The sequence below is a fragment of the Cydia pomonella genome, chromosome 2, assembly GCF_033807575.1.
Source record: "Cydia pomonella isolate Wapato2018A chromosome 2, ilCydPomo1, whole genome shotgun sequence".
Classification (NCBI taxonomy): Eukaryota; Metazoa; Arthropoda; class Insecta; order Lepidoptera; family Tortricidae; genus Cydia; species Cydia pomonella.
In genome coordinates this window covers 29,068,260-29,094,928 of record NC_084704.1, presented here as the reverse complement: position 1 = coordinate 29,094,928, position 26,669 = coordinate 29,068,260, and the positions used below count along the sequence as shown (strand labels likewise).

At 35.7% G+C, this 26,669-nt stretch overlaps 1 protein-coding gene across 1 annotated transcript in view; it reads right to left on the bottom strand.

Annotated features, from left to right (window-relative positions):
* Positions 1-7,813: 7,813 nt before the first annotated feature.
* LOC133534847 (uncharacterized) overlaps positions 7,814-26,669 on the bottom strand; it is a 127,225-nt gene continuing 108,369 nt past the window's right edge. Inside the window, exons 4-7 of the mRNA XM_061874140.1 lie at positions 22,517-22,652; positions 21,013-21,080; positions 19,833-20,024; positions 7,814-15,888 (exon numbers count right to left, since the gene is read on the bottom strand). Coding sequence (XP_061730124.1) covers positions 15,637-15,888; positions 19,833-20,024; positions 21,013-21,080; positions 22,517-22,652 — 648 coding nt within the window. The 3' untranslated portion in view covers positions 7,814-15,636. The remainder of the gene's footprint in view (positions 15,889-19,832; positions 20,025-21,012; positions 21,081-22,516; positions 22,653-26,669) is intronic.

The window sequence follows — 26,669 nt, the reverse complement described above, 5'->3', positions numbered from 1 at the left end:
TTCCTAAACAATAGTTATTGAGAAACCTTGTGCTTGCATCACCCATGCATAGAACCTGCATAGGTACCCGGATTTGGTAACAAAAAAAATGACGAAAAAACACTGGAAGAAATTAACTTTTTTTTTTTATATTAAAAAAATAATTAAATTATTTTTTTTTTTTTAACTGACACCTCCGCAGCGCCGCCCCCGGCAAAGTGCCGCCCGGTGCGGACCGCACCCTCCGCCCCCCCCATGCTACGCCACTGCTCAGATACCATAGTAAAAAAAATACAGCGAATTTAAGATTTACATATAAAACTTGTTTTTGCTCTATTTCGTTTGTTTTACAAGGTAGAGAAATATAAACTAATTGCAGCCCGAGATATACCTGATGTACAAAGTTTCATTACGATCCAATACGTCGTTTTAAAATGAGAACGAAACTCCGTTTGTAAGGGAAGATAAAATTCGGCCGAGCTTGCCGGGGACTCATAATATTTCTTACGATAGGTACAATATACTTACATATGTATGTACCTACATCTATACTATAGGTTTTATGAACTTTAGTACCTATCAAAGTATAGAGGAGACGGTTCAGACAGTATTTCCGCAGTCTTCTGAAAACTTATTACTAAACATAAACAGGTGTTTCGATTCTGACTTATGGCCGTATTCTTGTTAGCCTCAGGGGTTCCTCGTTTGCCAGGCTACCCTACGCTACTTAATTTTCTAATGACCATAATTTTCTTTATAGGCTTTCGTTTTACTTGGGCTTAAATATATACGTTGTAAAATAAATTATGAAATATAAATTTAGCAGAAAGTCTATCAGTGGTTTTATGCAATATCTTAAACAATATCCGGAGATTATGTTTCTATTTTTTTTAAACAATACTTCGGCTAAAATCGTTACGTTTTAATTCCTTAAATGGTAGTCTTCGTCTTTCACGCATACCTCAAAAGGCTTGGGGAACTCTTAATAGGCAAAGGGCGAATTAGTCATGGCAATCATTTTAATATACTCGGGAGCGTACCAGCCCACGGTGTATTTTATCGATTCAATCGATTGGAAATAAGTACTCGTTTAATATTTTAGATAAAGGCAGACCTAAATAAAAAAAATATGATTAGGTACTTATCATATAGTATCACTGAGATTTTGAACACTCTTAGCATTACATTATATTGCGGTTATTGGGTTTAGTTATACCCACAATATATGAAACCGCTAAATACGTAAAATAGCGCTACGCGATAATAATCGACATATAAGCAATATAGCCTAGCAAGCCTATAAGTAGCCATCATTTTCAAGGACATACAGTCTCAATAATTTAATGCATCATTCCATTTTTCCTAAAACGTATGATAAAATTAATTAAATTATAGTTCTGTTAAACGAAACATTTTACTAACTTTCGGGGCAAATATTTTTGAAATTATGTAAGTACCTACCTACGAGTATCAAACAAAACCCGCCATTATATTATATTTTAAATTGTACTTAAAACTAACATAAAATATCTATTTTATGTGAGTATGTATCTACATAACAGTATACAAAGTCAAAAAATATTGGATTATCATTACGTATGTAAATAGTAGGAATAATTGGGAATTCAAAGGTTAATTGGGAACGCTCTTGTTTCCTTAGTTCCTAATTACCCCACTTAATATCAATCAAAATGAGTATCACTCATGATTGTCATTTTGGTGAACTTGAAACCACTTGGGGTTAGAAAGGAGATACCATGTACAAGATAATACCAACATTTTGAGTCTTCAACTCCAATCTATTCATCATTGATTTATGATAAAATATATAACAAAAGTTGAAAATATTTTGTTCGATTAATTATGAACACATTTTCATAGCATCCAAATCTTAAAGTCACTTAGGCACAAGAAGGCCACTTTATGTCTGTGTTAAACATACTCAAGTTTTTTTTGTGCAATTAAAAGTACTATATAATATATCTCACTGTATTTAATTATACGCCGTTCCCAATTCCCTTATTCTCCCCTATCCATATGTTAAAGAATTATTTATTTCAAAAGTCTCAATCAAACAGAAACATTATCATAAGTATTATATTATTTTCAACATTCTTTAAAAAGGAAACATTTCCAAGACACTCACGACAAGAGATTACTATTTCCAAAATTCTCATGTTACTGCCAACATTGAGTTAGTTTATTTTAATTCGGCGTCCATCAGTAAATCGATGTTTTAGTGGTGTTTTAATTAATCCTATTAGTAGCGATAAATGACAAATAATTACAGGTAATGCATGCATCGTTCGGGGAAATGTGATTGGTGCCCGGGAATCAGCTAGCGACAGAGCGTTCACTTGGTTTTATAATATTTACACTATTGCCTCAAAATCAATATTTATTACTACAAAAATAGCTTAAGCATGTGTCTATATTGCACATTATAGAAGGTATTTTAGACTTCGTCCGTAATACTGCAAAACCATTATGGCGTAGGTATCCTATGCACTGTGAAGATAACACAATGCTTTAAGTTGCTGTAGAAACAGCTTCGTATATTCGTAATTACCATAACGTAATGAAATGAACAATGGTTCACAGTCAATTTTATTAAATACAATTAACGAATTCACTAGGATTAGGATTTGTATTCCCGCATAATTGAGCAAGTTTTACAAAATTGTACTAATTATATACTGTTTTACACATATCAGTTTAGTGAATAAGAGATTTCACTTTACAAATCTAATATGTTCATTGTTTAGAAAAAATAAATACGAATGTTCGGCACATAGCAATGCAAGGTAAACCTTATTAACTCTTATTATTTTCGAAACAACGGAGCGTCGTCTCCTAGTCGACACTTTTTTTTTTTAATTTCTCCTCGGGACGCCTTTTTTTGCAGCCAATTCAATTGAGCGGTTTTTGTGATTTTCGAGGCGCTATAAGTTTCTTCGAAATAAAATAATCCAAAAAAGCAAAACATAGCAGCACAGATGTTGATGATATTGATCTTATTTGAAAAAATCATTGCTCTAGGTTAAAAATCCAGGGAGGAAACAGACGAGAGCGTTTATATGGAATAATCGCAACTAGGAATTCCTCTTCTCGAGCTTGCGACACGCTTGATCAGCGTTGGAACAACACCCAAAGCGCGTTGCTGATTCACACATGCTTCCTCAAATGCAAGGTAAATGAATCAACCTAATCGACCCTGCCCTTTCGAGGCAAGGGAGCTACCCTTCGTCGGCATTATTTTCATGTTTCTCGCATTATGTCAGCGGGGGAAATTACAAACAGTTTAACGCTGCTTGTGTGTACCTTTGATTTATAGTTCGTGATTACCTACTGTCACGTTGCAATAATAAAGGGTGACTATGTTAGATATATTATATTATACACTAATTAGTCAAAGAAGTTTCGATTATTTAAAGCAATTAAAAAAAAACTTTAAATTAATGTATTAAGTATGAGTAAGTAAGTGTATGTAGTAAGTAGGTTCTATTCTAACAAATTAACTACCAATATTTGTCCAGCTGATAGTATTCGGCTCCTGGAGCATTTTAAAGTAAGAAAAGTTATAGGTTTTACGATTAATTTATTAAGAAAATTGGAAAACAAGTCTGCTGCTTAAAAACCTCCTGTTAATGAGATAATTAAATGAGACGTCGTTGAACAGATTCTAGAACCACTTTTACCTAACCCTTTACTGGCCACTTCGCGATGATAAATCAAATAACACGTTGATAATGACATTTAAGACAAACAGTTGTTGACATGATAGAAAGTGAAAACTCTTGTCAGTTAAATGCACATGATGTTTAGTTTTAGATAGTGTTGTAATTTTATTATGTTCGGTAAATGAAAACAAAAATACATGAAAAGATTGTCTTAATTTAAAGTTATTTAATTAATGAAATGTACCAGCTCTTAACATATCGGTAACTAATTTGTTAGCATTTTATATGTAAATTCAGTACGTAAAGTTTAGGAACGAAATTTGTATTGAACTCTTCACATTTTCATAGAAAATTCGCGCTAGCTTTTGTGAGACGACCTCCAAGTATATATTTGTATGTATGTCATTTGAAGCCTTTGGTATTTTTTTTAATCTTAAAGTGCCTCCGCCCACAAAATTATCCCTTCAATTGAAATTTGGAAATTAAAAAAAAAAGTGATTAAGATTTCATCTTAGGTAATTGCTATTTTAATTTATCGAAAAATAAAATAACACACAAGTACTTACTTTAATTATTACTTTCGACGACCGGTCTGGCCTAGTGGGTAGTAACCCCTGCCTATGAAGCCGATGGTCCAGGTTCAAATCCTGGTAAGGGCATTTATTCGTGTGATGAGCACGGATATTTGTTCCCGAGTCATAGGTATTTTTTATGTATTTAAGTATGTATAAATATTTATATATTATTTTTATATATATCCTTGTCTATTATATCCACGACACAAGCCTTTTTGAGCTTACAGTGGGACATGAGGCAATTTGTGTAATAATTTCCGATGATATTTATTGATGTAGGTATTTACTTTACAATTATTTATTCCAGAACAGCAGTGATTATACGAGCATGTTGTTGCGAGCGAAAATACGCTGCGAGTGACATATCAATAATTAATGAATACTAAACAAAATACAGTTGTATGAATCTGACACATACTTACATATATTATGTTCATGCAACAGTACAATGTCCGACTGTACCCCGTCGAGACGTTTTGTCAATAAATCGCTGTAACTTGGGGGAACCAGAACGAGTAAAAAGTAAAGAATAAATATATTTTAATCCCCAATATTCTGCTCCTGGCACGTATTGCTCCACCATATTTCGTGCATAATTTAAGATTTGGCGCTCATGTTTTAATTAATTTTGAAATAGTGTATACCTAAGTACACATTGCAGAATGTTTTTAGTTCATTTATAGATAAGTTAAGTGTACCCTCTTGCTGTTGTACTACACATATGTTAACGGCACAAATCTAGGGTCATTTAAAAGAAAATTTGGAGTATTTTTTATATATTTCACCGAAATCTGTAAAATTTCTACCGCTTTATGCTTTAAAAGTTGATTGTCCAATTCGTCCTTTATGTTTTCTATGTATTTAATGAAAACTAGGTACTTCAATTTGTTTCAATATTATTAACCAATTAAAACTATGGTTTTTTGCTCCAGTCATGGGATGTATGGCGCAATTAATTTTCAAACTAACATATATCAATGAAAAATTAAACTAAAGCAGCTCTTTGGCTTTTGTTTATGGTAAAATGTTGCCAGCGATTCAAAACTCTTGGTAAATACTTATTTTACGGGATTTGTCTATACCATCCCATTAATGGTGCCTGTTCCATTATAGTGGTGTTTACTATACAGAATATACTTTTTTTGTTCCGGGATTATTTTCCTGCTATTTTTGTCATTTTCATCCACGCTCAAAAAGTTTACAACATTTATATGTTGTAGAACAAAGTTTTGTTTGTAAGGGACGATTCCCATCGAACTGGCGGAGTCGGAGCCCATTTCACATTTGTATGACCGCAAGCCGGTCGGCTCCTCGCGGACGCGGACATCTCCGGACGGACTCCATCGCGTCTGCCATACATATAGGCACATTGGAAAAAGCGCTGCTCTACTGTGGGGCCATGTCATCATTAATGTCAAATTTCTTTGAAAATATAAAGCTTAAAATGACACTCCCACACTTTATTCTGATCAAGTCGGTGCAAAGTTAGTCGACGGAATCTAGTAAACATAATGCAGAAATGCGCGCCTTTAAATGATGTGTTTAATTCAATGAATGATGTAGACATACCCAAAAGTTGCAGTTTTCTCTCCTGTGGACAATAGTTAACAACACGTCGGCATGTAGGTAATTATTTTATCATAGTTATCCAAATAAAAGCACTACCTTTTCATGTGGATAAGGGTATAATAAGAAAATTAACTTTTATAGCCCTTAACTTTTGGGTATGTCTACAGGAAGGACGTAAACACAGTTGTTGTGTTTTATCCGTTAACAATTAATTGGGAATCCAGTGCCGGTTATCAGCCATTTGCCTCCAGCGGATCCTTAACTACTTTAGACACGTAGCCAGACGGGAGCCGGACAACTTTGAAAAGCGCATTATGGCTGACATGGTGGATGGAGGACGGGTAGTGGACATCCACCAACCCGCTGGGTGGACATTGTAAAGACGGCCAGGGATCTACACATGAGCCTATTTTTAAGCTGGCGGAAAATCGTGCACAATGGAGAGCCTTGGTCCACAAAATAACGATTTCACATGGTCGCGACCCACAGTCATGTGAATGTCAATGTCATGTCAATTAAGACAATTAATACCTAACCATATGTGTCCGCTGTCGGCGAAACGTCCCACTTTGTCGCTTGCCATAAGAACGCCTTGACAGGTTATTCGTATAAAGATACAAGCAAATATCGTCCTTATGGAAAGCGACAAACTGGGACTTTTGACTAGACTTTGACACATATGGTCGATGATTTACGTAGGTATATGAAAAATAATTTGTGACAGAGAGCTCGGTGTGAGCCGGGTTGCAGCTCGCGAAAGACAGACGGAAATTGAGCTCCACTGATATGATGCCAGTTGTCGTGACATGACGCGTAAAAACGACTTGCTGTAACTCAATGTGCCATGTTCTGTTATGTATGACAATGACAAAATTACATTGGTTATTCAACATTTTATTTATTTTAGTTTTAGAGCATTTAACCAATCAAAATCGCCTTTAAGAGCTTACTCCTCTGTCGAAAATCTCAGCTAGTGGTCATGCTCATGTCATACTTATTGTGTGGACTGACGTTTATTCAAATGTGACGTACAAATAGCCACACATTTGATGTGTCCCTCCCCCGCAAAAATCGGCAGACTGTTTTGTACAGAAAATTACAGACAAAGCGTCTCCGGTTGGTTAAATTCTGTAAGATTTTAGTATTTTTTATTTATTGCTGGGAAACAAACAGCGAATAAAAATACATATGACTAACATTACAACACCTAATGCTTTACTGATATTAAAATTATACAGTTCCCCGGAAACTCGCTGCTTTTCACGCAACTGGTCATGTCACGAGTTGTTATTAAAATAATGGAATGACTATCACTCCAGAGACCTGAGTTCCTGAGTCGATCGAAGTTCGTCAATTGCGGGCATTTTTCTCTGTCACTCTAATTACGTCTTAGTGAGAGGAAAAGAGAAAGATCCCCGCAATTTGCGAATTTCGGTTTTGAGGGTAGGCACCCTGTTTGTGTGACTTGGACTTTCTTTGACCAGCGGAAGTCTCTTTCTAATGAATAAAGTTCAAAAAGGCTTCCGCTAATATTACAAGGTACGAGTACAGTCAGCATCGAAAGTAGTGGATCAAACAACGCTTCAAAATTTCTACCATTCTGTAATAGCTTAACAAAAAGTGATGGTTCTATATGTAGAACAATTAAGACTGTAAAAGATAAATACTATTGAACGTGAATTTTAGAGATTTATCTATATTTCGAAAAGTTTTCCGGAATATCAGATACTTTTGGCGCGTTGTTTTATTCGCTAAAATTAATGCTGACTTAAGAAACGATCTCTATTTTTACGATGCCAAGTGTTAAAATTAAGCTTTACGTAGGTAGGTATATCGACTAGTTGTAATGTATGTCAGCTAAACTATATGCTTAGCACTCCAGCATAAATATTTGTATAGTTAGCTAGTTTTGCTGACTGTACATGCTAATCCTAAATATTATTTATTTTAATGTAGCCCATTTTCCAAATGGGATCTGGTTAGAAGGGGGTTTTATAAAAAAAACACTACTTGTAGATCACATAATTTTATTCTTTTTGATTTCTTAACTTTGAGCTACACAATTATTTCATTATTTACATATTGACTCTTAATTCTATTTTTTTTATAACAATAAGCAACAATTTTAGCGGCAGCGTGTGGCCTTGCTGCATGCGCGCATGTCAACAACATTAGTATAATATATAGCAAAATATTTTACACATAAACCTAAAAAATGTTGAGGCTATTTGCAACAGTCTAAAATAAACGAAGTTGTTTCTAGCGATTCATTGTACATGGTAATAATTCGTTAATAAATATTCATAGAATATAGAATACGTTATAGCCCGCAACGAAAGATTTGCAAATAAAATATAAAATGTTCCATATTTCATACGGGCAATTTTAGTTGAATCTGTGCCGTTTAATGACACAAACCCACAAGTGAAATTGAAACGTATTTCGCCACAACAGAAAATTTTACGTTACGTAAACATAAGCATAGAGAAATAAAAAGTAAGAATAGAGTGCTCGTCAGTTTTGGTATCAAAACGATTATTAGTTTCGTAGGCGACATCTAGGATCGAGTAGTAGATTTATCAGTAGGTACTGCTGCTTGACAATAGATGTTACGACGATTAAAACCGGATTAACCGGAACTCTATTTTCAACTCCTGCTTGTAATATTAGTTGTAAATTGTCGAGAAATACAATTTTCGTCAGTCGCGGCACCCGAGACATCTAGTGTCAAGTAGCGGTACTGATAATTCCGCTACTCTATGCTAGCATATAAACTAATATAAAAGCATATAAATTATTACTAGCATATCAATTATTTTCGAAGTCTACGTCTAGATGTAGACTACGAAAATAACAAGCGTTTTGGTACCGGATATTATAACATCGAATTACATAGGTAAAAAATTGATTCAAGTAAATTCCCTCGAGTCTTCATTTGTCCTGGTAATCCGAATAACCTGGGAACGTAACGTAGGTACGATATGAAATGAACATTGCAATGCCTAATTAGCAGCTCCGCTGGAACAACAAATGGAACTTATTATCGGAGTTCCTGCAGTTTAACTGTTTTAATTAAATTGCAGAAACTAACTAGTTCTGTACAATGGCCGTAACGGTGGTAATGAGTATTGAATCGATTAAAACCATGTTGAAACCTACGAGTATATCTCCAGAGACTGCAGTAGTAAAGTAAGCAAAGAGTACTAATAGAAAAAAAAGAAAATAACGTATTACTCGCATAGTCAGTTGTAGTACCTTGACTTCCATAGTCCCTAATTTAAGAATCCACCCATATTACCTATAATCACTTATTTCGGATAAAGTATAGCTAGATGTAAGCAGAAAAAGTAAATTATATAACTTAGTATATTTTTTGGGAACCAGCCCTTTTTAACTTTAACTAGTAAGACTACCCGGCCCTTTCTAATAAATACAATGAGAAAAAGACGGGTAGTCTATTTCGCGAGCGAGATACTGTCGCGCCGCTTCTGTGCTTGGCCTACAGCTCGTAAAGACTCTTTATTCTTCATAAACAAATGAAAAAGTTTAATTCTACATATGCTATACACAAGAGTAGCAAAGTAATTGATGCGAATTTCAAGTTGTTTCCTCATGTTGGCTGGTGGAATTAACTTTTAAGTGATGATTTTGAATGTCAAATATTATTTATAGCTTTCATTTGGATTACATCGCGTGGGTGTGGTGAAAAACGTGTTTCACTCGGTAGGAATAATTTTATAACCCTGCTTTAAACTCCTCGCGACTCCACTGGCAGTTCCACTTTTTTTCACAGGTTTGGATTATTTCGCTCGTTCGCGTATCAATTTTTAACAATAACTTTGCCCTTTTGTAATCAAATAACTACTTATTACAAAGATTGCAGGATGAACTCACTGAATTAAAAATTAAGTAATAAACGAATTGGTCTTTCAAATTTATCGTAGTTAGTGGGCTAAATAAAGATTAGATTGTATTTTTAGGGTTCCGTAGCCAAATGGCAAAAAACGGAACCCTTATAGATTCGTCATGTCCGTCTGTCTGTCCGATTCTGTCACAGCCACTTTTTTCCGAAACTATAAAAGCTATACTGTTCAAACTTGGTAAGTAGATGTATTCTATGAACCGCATTATGATGTTCACACAAAAATAGAAAAAAAAACAATAAATTTTGGGGGTTCCCCATACTTAGAACTGAAACTCAAAAAATCTTTTTTCATCAAACTCATACGTGTGGGGTATCTATGGATAGGTCTTTAAAAATGATATTGAGGTTTCTAATATCATTTTTTTCTAAACTGAAAAGTTTGCGCGAGAGACACTTCCAAAGTGGTAAAAAGTGTGTCCCCCCCCCCCGTAACTTCTAAAATAACAGAATGAAAAATCTAAAAAAAATATATGATATACATTGCCATGCAAACTTCCACCGAAAATTGGTTCGAACGAGATCTAGTAAGTAGTTTTTTTTTAATACGTCATAAAAATTAAAAAAAAAAATTTTTTCATCAAACCCATACGTGTGGGGTATCTATGGATAGGTCTTCAAAAATGATATTTAGGTTTCTAATATCATTTTTTTCTAAACTGAATAGTTTGCGCGAGAGACACTTCCAAAGTGAAAAAATGTGTGTCCCCCCCCCCTGTAACTTCTAAAATAACAGAATGAAAAATCTAAAAAAAATATATGATATACATTGCCATGCAAACTTCCACCGAAAATTGGTTCGAACGAGATCTAGTAAGTAGTTTTTTTTTAATACGTCATAAAAATTTAAAAAAAAAATTTTTTTCATCAAACCCATACGTGTGGGGTATCTATGGATAGGTCTTCAAAAATGATATTTAGGTTTCTAATATATTTTTTTTCTAAACTGAATAGTTTGCGCGAGAGACACTTCCAAAGTGAAAAAATGTGTGTCCCCCCCCCTGTAACTTCTAAAATAACAGAATGAAAAATCTAAAAAAAATATATGATATACATTACCATGCAAACTTCCACCGAAAATTGGTTTGAACGAGATCTAGTGAATAGTTTTTTTTTAATACGTCAATAAATTTAAAAAAAAAATTTTTCATCAAACCCATACGTGTGGGGTATCTATGGATAGGTCTTCAAAAATGATATTTAGGTTCCTAACATCATTTTTTTCTAAACTGAATTGTTTGCGCGAGAGACAGTTCCAAAGTGGTAAAATGTGTGTCCAAAGTGGTAAAATGTTGAACAAGATCTAGCAAGTAGATTTTTTTTAATACGTCTTAAATGGTACGGAACCCTTCATGCGCGAGTCCGACTCGCACTTGGCCGCTTTTTTTTAATGTGCAGGGTGGCGAACACGTCAAAAAGGGAGCCGGCCGGGTGGAACTTGCGCTGCGATTGTCAACTTGTTCCAAACAAAACCAAACTAGGACAACGAAAGTTTTAATGTACACAAACATATTCATTCATGGAAATTCCTTTAAGTAGTTGGTATTTAATGACATCAGGGGCAGTTTCGTTATAGAGGGCAATTTTAAACATTTGAATACGCAAATTTTACCCTTTGTTTTGCATTAGGTTATCTGCGGCAAGTCTGGCATTAGGAATATAAATTGATGTATTTTTTAAATAAGTGACCAGATGAAGTAGAAAAGGCTGTTGTCTGATGCACTGGTATTTTAATCACGTTGTGATTCATAAATTTTTCATATTATTGATTATTAAAAAAATGCTCACGAATTTACAATTTAAATTGTCGACTTTCCCTTACGTATAATTTTTAGTTCGTAACACGCATAATATTATTATATGGAACTATTTATTTTCTGTTTATTTGTCCAAAGGACAATCCAATAATCATCTACATCCCTGTACAATAGTCAATATTATATTCATAGAATAAGAAATTACTGTAATGTTTTTTTGTTAACCACATACAAAACTCCAGCGAGAATCACGGACATATTAAAATGGGTCGCTCACGACACGACACGTTGTCGTTTTGTCTCTACGAAGCATTACCTCTACATACCGGGAAACCTATGTTATCGGCTACGACGTTAGCGCTACGACCGTAGCTCAGCGATGAATGTGTGAATACAGTGTTTTCGTTGTTTAGCATATTGAATACCGGGAACCCGCTCGGCGGGTTCTCTGTTCGTAGCCGCTTTCCTTTACTATTCAACTTATGGAACGTTAGTGACCAGTTTTAAAATATAACCTAATAAACCACACATAATTTATTTTGCATCGCCAACGTAATATCATGTAGACACTATAACATCATTTTGTCAACAACATATATTTTTACAATTTTATTTTATTTCACGCTCACACGATATTTTAATAAGGTAGGCTGAAAAGTACGGTATAATAAAGGAATTTAACCTTTGGTATGCTTAGAAGTAGATCTGCTCCATATATATTCAACCAAATTCAACTTAAACATGAAGATGTCGCGAAGAGGACGAATCTGCTCCGTAAGGCACCTCTCAGCCGTACTATACACATTCTGAATCTCGTTGCCGACAAGACAGATCTTTTTTATTGCCCGATGTGGCAATTGTCAAAAACGTGTTTATATGTATTGTGTTATTGTTATATAATGTAATGGATTTAAAATTAATTTGAAATTATTGTGTAATGTAATATTGAAATCTAAATTGACATTATTGTGTATTGTGGGATTGTAATAGGTATATATTTTATTTAATTATTTAGTTAAGTGGTAATAAGAATTACTTAATTTAAGGCGCTATTGTCTCAGGGTTTACCTGTAAAGATAGTTGCTGTATTTAATAAAAAATAAAATAAAAAAATGTCATGGCAAATTTTTGACAGGCGTATACGAAAGGTTAATTTGATTGTACATTAGTACCTAGCGACTTTCATATTGCTTGTCAACGTGAAAAGGCAAGAAATAGGTCAACCGAAGTTAAATTCTTTGACAGTATTTTATTCCGGTTGACCAGACGGTACTTTCAAGAACATCATCATCATCATCATCATCACATCAGCCTTTTATCGCCCACTGCTGAGCATAGGCCTCTCTTCTATTACGCCACTTATCCCGGTCCTGAACTAATCTCATCCAGAACAGAAGTGACCCACAATCTTCCGAATGACGTTCACCCAACGAGCCAACGGACGCCAGGGGCTTCTTTCATCTGAAAGCGGCCACCATTCCGTTAATATTTCATGAAGAAGAAGAGAAGAGATTTTCAAAAAAGCTTGAAACTAACTTGTAACACAAGCGGAACATTCTTTCTAATACCTAAGAGTTACAAATAGACTTCACTTGTAATACAAGCTTTTATTAAACGCTCCCAAGGTATTAGTTGTCAAATGAAACGACTTTGCCGAATTAGCGCTGAAAAAAATAATTAGATACCTACTGATGTTTACTGAGTACATTAGGAAATTGACAATATTGCGAAATTTTGGAATTGACTGCCGATTTAATTGCAATTACTTACTTGGCTGGCGCGATGACCCAAAATGAGTCTTGACCACCAACACAAGAGCACGTCACTTTGTTCGGTCCAGGGGACCTACCGCGAAAACCGAAATTCGGAAATTGCGCGGATCTTTCTCTTTTACTCTCTCTAACACGTAATGAGAATGACAGAGAAAAATGCCTGCAATTGACGAATTTCGATTTTCCCGGTAGCCGCCCAGAGCGGACTCGCTCCAGCTTACGCAGACGCCGAGCTCACTCTACCTGAGATCTGCCTCTACTCTATCCACCCAATGATATTTAGGATATGAGGAACGATAATTGCAATTAGTCGTCTGCTAACGCACATATGTTTCCTTTCAGTATTTAGTGGTTTTATTTCACTAGCAATATTGCCAGTAACATAAAACGCTTTCCGGGAATATCCCTGGCCAAACCTAAACAATGTGTGGTTCCAATTACATGTTTCATCCGAATGGCAAAAACAGTTGTCAGTTTCTCACATAAGTAGGCACCTCGATCGACACCTTATTAATTCAGCAACCAATATCCTTAGATAAGGGGCACCTAGCTAATTTTATATGACATACTCGTACAATTACTTTAAGCAATATATACAGTAAACACGTTTCAATAGTATCTAAAATATAGACAGAATTTACCTACAACAGTCTAATGTGATCGATTAAAATGATGCATATTTGAATTATTTCATAATCGACGAACGATTTTTAAATAACTAAATAAGTTACATTATGTATTTATTGCACAAAGATAGGAGGAAAGGCCCGAAGAGAATATGAAAGTGAATTTTCTTCTGACCCGTTAATTAAGCATCAAAAACGACACGACGCACGCGACTTCTGTATTTCTATGTAACCTGATGTACGCGACAGCAAAGAATAAATATGAATATTGTTAATATTTCGTTAATACTACGGAGTGCGTCATGGTGCTGCGTATTTCGCTCAGTAAGGAAAATACTGTAAACGGGAATATATATTTGTAAATTAATTTTGGCCATAGTGCGTAAAATTGTTGATCCTGTTGAGATCACCAATTTTGCTTTATTTTTGAATTTGGAACTCTCAAATCGTACGGGTTTCCATTGCAGCACACTAGAGTACTAAGTCAGCGACACTTAACATGGACTAATAACATGCCGTTCGAGAAATGGCCATTCGCTGAAAAAGGTGGTTAAATAAGTCTACATTTTCATAGTAGGGGTAAGTAAACAAAGGTAAATCCGCGCATCAGTAACTAATCAAACGCAACTAAATAATATTATAAATCTGTTATAACAGTAAAATTGTATTAATCCTATACGAACGCAGTGTTCGGTGATCCGTTTATTTAATTAATTTGTACCCGTACATTTCATCAAATTTTATTAATTCATTCATTCTTTTAAAATTATGGCTTCAGTCCAGTGGGACTATTTCGCTAGTATCAAGGTATTAGGAGCCTTAAATAGGACTAAAATTGTACGGTTAGTACAAGACAGTATACGGTGATTTCATTAGCTCTTGTAAAGCGATACCTGGACTTTACAAGTAGCACGTGGACTACCGGCCGGTGATTCCAAAATGGTGGTTAAACGCGTTTCACTCACACATGCATTGTGAATGGAGAATCTTCACTGCACACTACCACATTAGTTAACTGTATAATACGCCATTACACTTTAAACAATATTAATGCGCAAAACACAAAGGAATTAATCACGAGACGTGACTATCAAGATGGCGCTCGAACTGGAAGCCCATCAAACTTTGTAGCACATCCAAAAAAGTACTGACAGGTAGCTTTTTAAGTTACCTATGACAGTCAAACGAACTTCAAACATTGATAAGATGATTTATATTTGCAAGTGACCTAAAAATAACTTTACACCAATTTAACCGCCCACGTAAATCTGTACATCACAACATCTTTGGAAATAATGTTGACTGATTTTAAGCAATGTTGCAGTACTACATATATTGAAATCTGATTTGAATGATATGTCACGTAATAGCTCATACTCGTAATTGGAATCACAAATAACTTCTACGTTATTACTTACTGACGTATCGATACGTATAGATTACCCTTAATGACGCAAATGTATACGTAAGAGATTTTGATATGTTAATTACAAAATGCCTCTACTTTGGTTAGACAAAATATTGGTAAAATAATAATCTTTGGAATTGGAGGTGATAATGATAAAATAACAAGGTAATAATAATTACTTCGACAATGGCACATATCTCACGCGTTAGTGTTTATATATAACTTTACTCAGCTACACAGAATCAAGCGTATTTTACAATAATTAGTTTATCTAATCAGAATGATCGTTTTTTGCACCATTAAAAATCCGAACACATAGGAAGTGTCTGCGTTGTCGTTTCGAGTCTTTTAAGTGTTTAATCGTATAATGGGGTTGGCGGCGGCGCGCGTGAGTAGCAGCGCGAGCGCAGGCAGCAGGGCGGGCAGGGGCAGCGCGGGCAGCGCGCGCGGCGCCGCGCCGGGCTTGCCCGCCGCCTGCACGCGGTCGGCGCGCGACGCGCCCTCGCTGAGCTCGCGCGAACGCGCATACCCCTTCATGCGCTCGCCCTGCACGCTCTCTTCGTTGCTGCGCCAGTACACTGTTGCTATCGTTGCGAGACACTGCCAACAAAAAAGTATCACTGAATTTTGAATATTCTGCTGGAACACCTTCGTTTTGGTTTACAAAATTCCACCCCATTTTCTCCCCCATCACGGAACAATGGTGTTCCGGACATTTTGGGAGACGTGCGCGAACCCAATGCTAACACGTAGATGCCCTTTTGACACTTTAAGTAAGGGTTACCTACACGTATCATTATATTCATTATCATTAAAAAAACCTTTTCTTTATTTCTTGTTTTCTCTCTTGCCTTGGTTATAGCTAGTTTTAGACTGATTGTTCATTCGATCTGAATTAGATATGGCTCGAGTCTGCCAGTGTCAAAAGTGACATTTCTTAACCCAAAAACGTTACTTTTGACACTGACAGATCCGATCCATATCCCATATCTAATAGAGATCGAATATCCTATAATTAAAACTGGAATACGCCTGCGCGACTATACAGCGCGTGAAGCTGAAAAAGAGAAGCGAGTATGCCGCTGTAGCGGCCGTCGAGCTGCCGTCAAGCGCCAAGACTGGCTTTCATTATTTATGATATTAAATTATAAAAAGTAGATAGTTATTTGTCATTAGATAGATAGATAGATAGATAGAATTGTCATTTGTGAGTTTATTATCTGAAAACAATTTATTGAAACTAAACTTTTTACCAAACCACCGGCCCGATTCAAACTTTAAGATAAGTCAAATATTAGGTATAGATACGATATTGATCGGATATGTCAGTGTCAAAAGTGACGTTTATTGCGTATCTAAAGCTAATGTTTGACGTGTCATAAGTTCGAATCGGACCGCAAATTATGAAAATAAGAAACAGCAGTAGAAAACTAGTTTTAACCAGCATCGCAAATCGTATTATAGGTTTTTTTTACAGTAGCTCATAATATAGCTCTAGCAGCCTGGGAAAACAATAGCATAATCAGTCCTTTAACGCTCATTCCTCAAATGGGCTTCCTATTGTTCAAATATTCAGTTCCGAAAATTGGACAACGAGTTTATTGAACATTTAATATTTTCTATATTTACGTAATGTTACACAAGCCCCAATTGGAATTTTAAATAAAATTGATTTTGAATCAGACTATTATATTTTACCCAATAATTTATCTCTGTGAAGGAATCCCAATAAGGGCAAGTTTTCCCTTTATACCGGAGGATCACATGGCAGCCGTTTTCGTAATAATTAGTGCCTACACAATTCTTGGGATTAAGTTGCCGAGCAGAACTTAGGCTCCTTTTGTGAGCCGTGGCTGTAGCAACAGGCCGAGACGAGAGGATGGAACTCTAATAATTAAAATAAATACTTAAACAAAAAATTAAACACTCAAAAATTATTAACTAATTATGATATACAGAATAAAACACCATACATACTACTGCACTATCTACGATTTTAAGTAATCTAAAAAGAAAAAGAGGAGAGAGTTTGATTATTCAAACATAAGTAACAAAATTCGATAAGCCTGACTGTGCGCTTTGCAATCCGATTAAAGTACCTAGGTCGTAGGACATAGGCCGATCGCGAGAAGCGAGAAATAAAAAAAAATACAACAAGGTCAAACAATTATTAAGCTCCGGCAGATATAATTATAAAGGCTATTGCGCCTATATTATAAACATACGCCGGGGTTTTCGGTGCGGGAATGTTTTACACTAGCCAAAAAACAGGTTAAAACTATAAAAACCATATTATTTTAATATTTCTAAGCGCATTTGAAGCTTACCTTCTATTTTTAATTAATTGTTTGGTCATTATTTTACAATAGACAAAGTTATAAATACAAGAAAACATTCCCGCACCGAAAACCCCGGGGTATGAGTATAAAGGAAGGGTATTGCGCAGATCTCGAAAGTGGCTCATCGGTGAGTTCTGTATCATTAATTATCGCCTATAGCAGTAGGCCAGTGAACTCTAACATAGCATGCTAACTAACCGTGTCCTAGGCCTTTCTGGGACCGGTCCTAGCGTCTATTCATTTTGTGCCCTTGGCCGGTGGCATACCCACAAAACGTTTACTCGTCATGTTGACGTGTACGTTAATAGATTGCTTTTAATTTGGCCTACTCGAACTCGTCACAATCAAAAGATAACCGACGAGGTGTTTTGCGATGCTGTACCTCACTCACCAATATTATAAATGGGAAAGTGTGTTTGAAGCGATTTAGAATACATGTTTTGAATTAATTTATTGAGACGAAAAAATATCGCTCCACACACTGATAACATAAATTATTTGCATATTTAAGTATATATATATATATTTTTTTTTTTTTTTTAAGCATTGCAATAAAGTTTGGTAGCAAAGGGTTGCCTTGCCATTGCAGTATTAGTTGCAGTGGTAATATTTATTCTTCCTACGATCATATTTTTGCTCTACTAATTTGCAACTTCTTCTAAATACCTTACGCTGTTTTATAAATTCTCAAGTAATTAGTAGTAAAAATAGTGATTTAGATAAAGTTTGGGATGGAGATAGTATGGGGAAGAAAATAGGACAGGATACTTCACTCATCATCATCATATCAGCCTTTTATCGCCCACTGCTGAGCATATGCCTCTCTTCTAGTACGCCACTTATCCCGGTCCCGAGCCAATCTCATCCAGAAGTGACCGGCAGTCTTCCGAATGTCGTCCACCCAACGAGCCAACGGACGCTACTTCACTATGATGTAGGAAGCAAACGAACAGACGATATGTTTTTTCTATATTTCTACAAGAATACTTATTAGCCATTATACGTATTTTTAAATGCATACAATACGAGTACCGTAAAATGGGGTGAGTAGAGATTACGAGGGCAGTTGGGTTATGTATAGGGTAAAGAGGGATAGCAGAAGGGTGAGTTGGTTTTTACAGGCTACTGCTACGTAAAGTATATATGTATTCTAATACCAAATCAAGCTTTTATAATGTTCATAATGCCAAATTGTCGATTCAACAATTTTCAAAACTCACCTTAGTAGGAAATCCCTCTTCACCCCTACTACGTGGGGAGCTGGGATTTCCTACTATTTCGTATTTATCTTTTAAGTTATGAAATGGAACTACACAAGATCATAGAAAAACTAAAATTCTAAACTCCGGAAGATTTATTATGTATAAAAATCAGTTTGCTACATGTAAAAATAAAGTTTTATCGAGGTTTGAATATCAGTAGGGACTGACTGAAAATCGGGTGAGTAGGGCTCATCCGATTTTACGTACCTATTAGAGTTCAAGTAAGTATACTTAATTTAAATTTTATAAAATGCTGTCAAAATTAATAATGACTTTTCTAACAATGATTCATCAATGTAAAGTAGGACTACGATCAATTTAAACAAAACATTCCGGTAGCCTCCGAACTTTCTGATTTAATTATTCAATTGCTAGTTGAACTGCAAAATTCAAACAGCCGCTGTCTGGGTTGTATAAAATCAAAGGTTTGCGGTCACATGGTAATTTAATTAATATAATCGAGTTTATCAATACTAAATCACGTGAAACCATAATTGTTTAATCATATCACAAAAATTAACCATATCATTATTCAAACACTTTTCCGTGACCATAAAGATTTCCGTGCAGAATTTCTGATAAATTCAGCCTATAGCTGGTTTTGTTTAATGTGCCACAGATTAAATATTACGTATCATAATAGTAGTCCAACAGGGTACTAGTTAAAACATCCCGTCCAGCACCAGTCACTGATTGAATAATCGTCCGCGTAAAGATAATGGACCTAACAGAACGAGGCACTGGCCACTGATCGAGTTCCGGGAACAACTAATTCCGAGGTCAAAGCTTATCCTATTTTCGGAACCTATCATTATTTTTGCTTACAGCGAAACGTACCTAACAAAAACAAAAGTATACGTTTAATTAGTCCATGACGTAGGTACACAGAGCGAATAAAACTTGTCTGCTTCTTAGGCGCGAACCTAAGGCTTATAGCACATACCTTAAGTTTCAAATCCCCCCTTCTGAAGTGCTTTGGCTTGACCTTGAAGTCGAGCTCGAGGCTAGTGGTCTCGAGCCCGTCGGGGTGCGTCTCGTGCACCGGCGGCTGCAGCGCGGCGGGCGGCGCGGGCTCGCCGTTCACGTACCACGCCAGCCGCGTCGCCGGCCGCGACCGACCCGACGTGCAGTTCACCTGACCATAGATGTAATAAAAAAATAAATACAACAGGAGACACTCTTACTGATTTGACCCAGTGCAAGTAACAGAGATTTTAACTCCAGTGACGAGCGGCTAACCGAAGCCGGTTTTAGTTTTAACATTTGTCTTTGTATGAAAGTAAAAATTGTTGTTGAATACGTAGGCTTCAAAGCGTGGTAAGACTGTAGAATTATTATTAGCTAAGCTTACGGGGTTTATACCTATATCTTATACAGTTAGGTACTGATTAACCTAGTAGATTCAATATGTACCTACATGTTGAAACGGTACGGTGCGCTGTGTTCTACTCCAACATCTATAACGCTGTGTCGGTTTTTCAGTCTATCTGACCGGTTTTTACACTAGGGGCAGTATTTTAGCAGTGTGGCGACACTCCTCCTTTCAGTCATTCTCGACTCCGTTCGGCTCAGCATTGCTCCGAGCAATTATTCGGGTTGGCGCAACTTGACGGCCCTATGCGTGCACGACCTCAAATAAGATAATGAATTAATGACTTGAATTTTGACAACCCTAAATAATTGAAAGGGATAGCATGATTCGTCCCTGAATCGCTGTCAAACTTCGGTTTTGTAGAAAATGTCATTTCTGTACGGCAGTACTATTATTTATTCTGTGATTTTAGTCTATCTTATGCCCTGTAGATAATACATTTTATATCTTCAATTAGCGTAGGCCGTAGGCAAAGAATTGTTATGAGTCCTTCAATTTTGCTATATTTAGAAAGCATAAAAAAGATAAGATTCTGTGTTAATGAGTGTCTATTTAACAAAAAACTTGTTTTTCTGAAATCGTTCTTATATATAGATGTTTGAAAAGGTCATGACAAGGTTTCTGTTTAAAATTTTGTGATAAAACCGTTACAGTCAAAAATAATTAACTGGAATTCAGCGAATTAAGATATTTCGGTGAGATGAAGGGAGCAACAAATTATTAGTTAGTTAATTGTGTGCATGAATTTTACCTGCACTCGGTCGCCGATCTGATACCGAAGCTTGGACCCTGTGATTGTGGGCCCGTGGTTCGGAAGAGCTGAAAAATAATGATTATTTAAATCTATGAAACACATGGCGCGCCGTTTTCGGTAATTGTCGCAACTAAAATCTCTACTTGACGCGGCGAATGATGATCCCTATGACGGTTCCTCGAATTCGCATTTGGATAGACATAATTTAAAGAATAATTATAGAAATAGGTTTTTATCGTATTTTTATTACCTAATTGTTATATTTCGAAATAAAATAAAAATTAAGTACCTACCAAAAAAAAGTCCAAAAACATTTGACATTGACAGTTACTCCATACAAAAATGAACTGTCATAGGGATCATCATTGGCTGCGTCAGGTATGTGCTGATTTGACTAGAAATCTACGAGGTAGCTATACGGAATACCACGAGTATACGGTGAACAAAATTAAACCAAATATACATAACCCGTGTACATTAGTGTTGAGCTAAACTAAGTTAATTTACTCACTGCACACATTTGTTGAAAACAAAACCAGATACGAAAATTCAGTTCATTGCAATACTAGAAGACCTTAACGCTTCGAAGCTTTAATCTAATTTAGAATAAATTTGTAGTAAGTATGCATTGTGCACAGCATTAGGTTATTTTGTGTTATCTTTCCGAGATTACTTGGCTTTGTGCAAAGTATTAGGTTCTTTTGACAAAAAATTATTACATTATGTTCAAATGGTTAAATGTCACCCTGTATCTAAAGTTGTCATTCTTTGTGATGTATGTGTATACAATTGAATTTATTTTCAATCTCGTAAATGTCTTCTAAAAGTTTTATTTACTTGTGAAACATGAATATCTAATTGCAATAACATGAAAATCTCGTTCGTATTACGTTGCAAATAATATTTAAGCATAATGAATTGAAAGTGTTTTTTTTTAACAAGTGGCATCCAGTCCTGTAGAGTCCTGTAGAGAGAGAGTTCCCAAGAGACAATGCTGTAGTACCTACTTAAAACAGAGGTTTATAAAGAGTTGGTAACGCGCGTGTGATACTTTTGGATTTGCAAGCGTCCATGGGATGCAGTACTTCTTACCATCAGTAATGTAGTCGAAAAGTGAAGAAACCAATCTTCGCCGGTCACATTGTTTAATTAGAAGCATCTTGTCACCTACAACGGTCATGTCCATGTGGTGGGTCGGTTATGTCCGACGATCAGTGGCCGCTTTCCGGATACCTCGCAGTGGTAACACCGGCTCTAGTGAGACTCACATATGACGGTCATGTCCGAGTGGTCGGACACCGTGGAGAACTCCGTCTCGAGTGAAAGTGACTCTCATCTACGACGGTCATGTCGTAGATCAGTCGCTCACCGGACAGACGGTCGTGGCGTAGATCAGAGCTCGCAGCGGTAAAACCGGCTCTAGTGAGACACACTTATTACGGTCATGTCCGAGTGGTCGGACACCGTGGGGAACACCGGCTCTAGTGAGAGTGAGACTCACCTACGACGGTCATGTCCGAGTGGTCGGACACCGTTGGGAACAGCGGCCGCTCACCGGACACCTCGCAGCGGTAACGCCCGCCTGTCTCCAGGATCGCCGGGAAGAGCGTCACGTTTGCCCCATTTGTACTCGATCTCTGAGTATTAAAAATAATCACAATTAAATATTTACTGATTGTTATTGATAAGTCGTGATCAGAAATATGTGTTTCTTACTCTGTACTTTTAGTACAAAAACTTTTTTTATTTTTATTTAGAACACAAACAGTCACATAATAAGTGTATATTATACACTTGTAACAAACACAAATCTGTAAACGTATATTGTTATAAATTAATATTTTAACTTATATTTACTGAGTTTCTGGGCTACCCTACTTGTTACATAGAACTGAACCCTATTTGCTGGCTGGAAACTTTAAAAAAGCGGCCAAGTGCGAGTCGGACTCGCGCATGAAGGGTTCCGTACCATTTATGACGTATTAAAAAAAATCTACTTACTAGATCTTGTTCAACATTTTACCACTTTGGACACACATTTTACCACTTTGGAAGTGTCTCTCGCGCAAACTATTCATTTTAGAAAAAAATGATATTAGAAACCTCAATATCATTTTTGAAGACCTATCCGTAGATACCCCATATGTACCTATGGGTTTGATACAATTTTTTTTTTTTAATTTTTTATGACGTATTAAAAAAAACTACTTACTAGGTAGATCTCGTTCAAACCAATTTTCGGTGGAAGTTTGCATGACAATGTATATCATATATTTTTTTTAGTTTTTTCATTCTGTTATTTTAGAAGTTACGGGGGGGGGGGGACACACATTTTACCACTTTGGAAGTGTCTCTCGCGCAAACTATTCATTTTAGAAAACAATTATATTAGAAACCTCAATATCATTTTTGAAGACTTATCCATAGATACCCCACACGTATGGGTTTGATGAAAAAAGATTTTTTGAGTTTCAGTTCTAAGTATGGGGAACCCCAAAAATTTATTGTTTTTTTTCTATTTTTGTGTGAACATCTTAATGCGGTTCATAGAATACATCCACTTACTAAGTTTGAACAGTATAGCTCTTATAGTTTCGGAAAAAAGTGGCTGTGACATAATCGGACAGACAGACGGACATGACGAATCTATAAGGGTTCCGTTTTTTGCCATTTGGCTACGGAACCCTAAAAAGTAATATTGACAATGACAAATTTCACAAGTCATATCATTAATTTATCACGTTGTTTACATTGCAATTAAGTCAAGTGACGAGTAGAGTGACCATGAATGTTGATTAATAGTGTTATTTTTAAATGACAATTAATTAAGGAGCTAAAAATATAACCAACAAATTAATTTAAAAAGGAGCTAATTAATTGACATTTGAATTAACTCTCGGCGTTAGTTTAAGAATGATACATCATACGTAAACAATGCTTAGTTGATAAGTATTTTTGACATTTAAACTAAGTACTCTCAACGTACCAACAATGAACGGTCATTTAACGAATCTGGCTTCCAAATAAACTTGAAATCGTAACTCTGTGTTAATTTTAAAGGTGTTAGTAAAAAATTGTTTTTTTTTTTTTGTTTTTGTTGCAACAAATGATTTAATTTTATAAATGTACCTTTCATAATTTGAGTATTATTTAACTATTATTCGGCTGGATATAACCGAATATAATAAATACTAAGCTAAGACCTTGCAATTACTTAATAGAAACACCTACTTATGAATCTTTAATATAAATAATTAGTAACTAGTTTATTCAGTAACATTGTTTTATTGGTAAGGTTGCTCATTTAATAAATGCCTTTAGCTTGATTAAAATTGCTATTTACTTTTAATATCCCCAAATAAACTGTTTGCCTTAAGAATGGCTTTTCGTAGAAATATTGGGCTTTGGAGTTATAATCATAATATGTCTTATGGTTTCTCTTCACGATGGCCTAGCGGTGGATCAGTGAGATGGCCGTGCAATAATTGAGAGCACGCACTATAGAATGGGCCACGTCTAGCTAGATGCGTACGCACCATCGATGGCCTACTACCTTTGATGTGCGGAAGAAAAACCGACACGCCATCCCTTCGCCATCCCGCCGCGCCATAAGCCATCCGACACCACTACCCTCCCTACACTCTGGTCCATTTTATTGGGCCAGTATGATGGCCCATCGTATAGAGGAACCATTGTGGGAGACGTTCAAATATAACGGCGATAGTTCATAGCCAAATAGTGTGAGATAACTTCTAGAGTTGTTGTTTTATAAGCCGTAACTTAGTTATTTAAAAATCTTGAATAAATAAAGGTACTATCTATTAAACTTATGTAAGCTTGCGAGATCATTAGCCTTTCTACATCGCTTATCATCAAATAGGAATGGAAAATATGAATAAATTGTAAAATAATTTAGATATAAAAATTTAAACGTGATTTCCGTAGAAGCATTTTTTTGAATTATGTGACGCAAATTGATTTCAGTGCCTGCACATGATCTCGGTGATTTTTAAACCTCAAATATCTTAAAACCTATAAGGTTCTAATGGAGGCCTCCCCTACCAATATTTTTTATATTAAGGCTTGTTTTTAGGAAAAAAGTCACGTATCAATAAAGTAAAAAAAAAAATCGGCACCGAAATCATGCACCGAACGTCATCTCGGAGAATCGCCATACTACGAATAAAATCGAAATACAACTACCTACTTACTACTTTTTATTATATGAGAACACGTTACGATGCCAGTTTGTAAATAAAACTGGCATCGTGTGCCATATTTTATCTATTTTCCTTAAAGAGCCGCACTTATGTTTGTAAAAGTTTTCCTTGTCAGGTTCATGTTTTCATTCTGGGATTTCGCAACATTTCCGTTTTATTTCGTGATTCTGTTTACACCATCGTAATCTCTAGATTACGCCATAATCTCTAGATTATGATGATTGATTAGAAGTTTGTGTCAATCACATATGAGTTTGTTCTGGACTGACTGACCTAACATTAAAAACCTAACCCACCTCCAGATGACCGAGCAAGTTAAAATTTGGCATCCAGCTGGGCAATTGTGTGGTTACGAACCTAAGATTAAGAAACAGAGTTTTTTTTTCACGATTTGTAATATTTTCCAAAACACAGTTTTTATTTACACACTAAGTGCCTATCAAATTTGTTATAAGTAGCAAAAATAAATTTGAGTTTCGAAATCAACCATGATTAATACTCGGATTAATGATTTCTGTACTAAAAACTAGCCAAGCCAAATCCAGAACTTTAATTACATCCCAAGTGAACTAGAACTTGGCACTCATATAGATCTCGATTATTTTGCCGGCAAAGTCAACAACAATGGATATTCTTAATATTGAACTTGGCTCTCATTTCACATTTATGTTTTTGGTGCGATACGGGTTCTTCGGAAAATTATCAATTTGGATTTTTTCTACTCTGACACAAATGTTCTGCATCGAATCGTTATTATTGTGCTTTTTTGATCATATTTTTTTTATCAATATATTGCTAACCATATCTTTTTTAATATTGTACCCGGTACATGTACATTGCTTTAACGTCCGACTTTTGGTTTGTTTGTAAAATCCAAATAACCGTACATATTTACATAATTTTGTAAATAGCTCGTAATCCGTAGTATATTCTGGAGCCGAATGAAATAAATATAGTATATTTAAACTGATTTCATTTGATACCCCACTCGTGTAGGTACTGTGTAAGGTTTGAAACACTCACAGTCTTTTGGTAGGTAACTGGCAACGATTATGTATTTGAATTCAGAACTATCGCCCTGCTGGATGAATAAAGATCTGCAGACGAGCATTCGGTAGGTGGCAACCATTAATGTCATTCAGCAACTTATTAATATCTGGTTTACCGAATGTCTCTTTGATTGACTTGTTTTTGAGTTTGAGAACGAAATCTTGGGGTATAAAACCTGGTAAGACAGAACATTATATTCGTAAAACCCTATCCTGTCCTTTTTTTAGGTCATTAGCCGCCGTCTTCGAGAATTCATTTAAACATTTAATATTTTTAGTAGCCGGCGGCGTACCTATTTAGTTAACTAGGTATTAAGCTTAGGTACATCCATAAACCTATATATTCATATTGTTTATTTGTATTGATCATACATTGTCATAGATG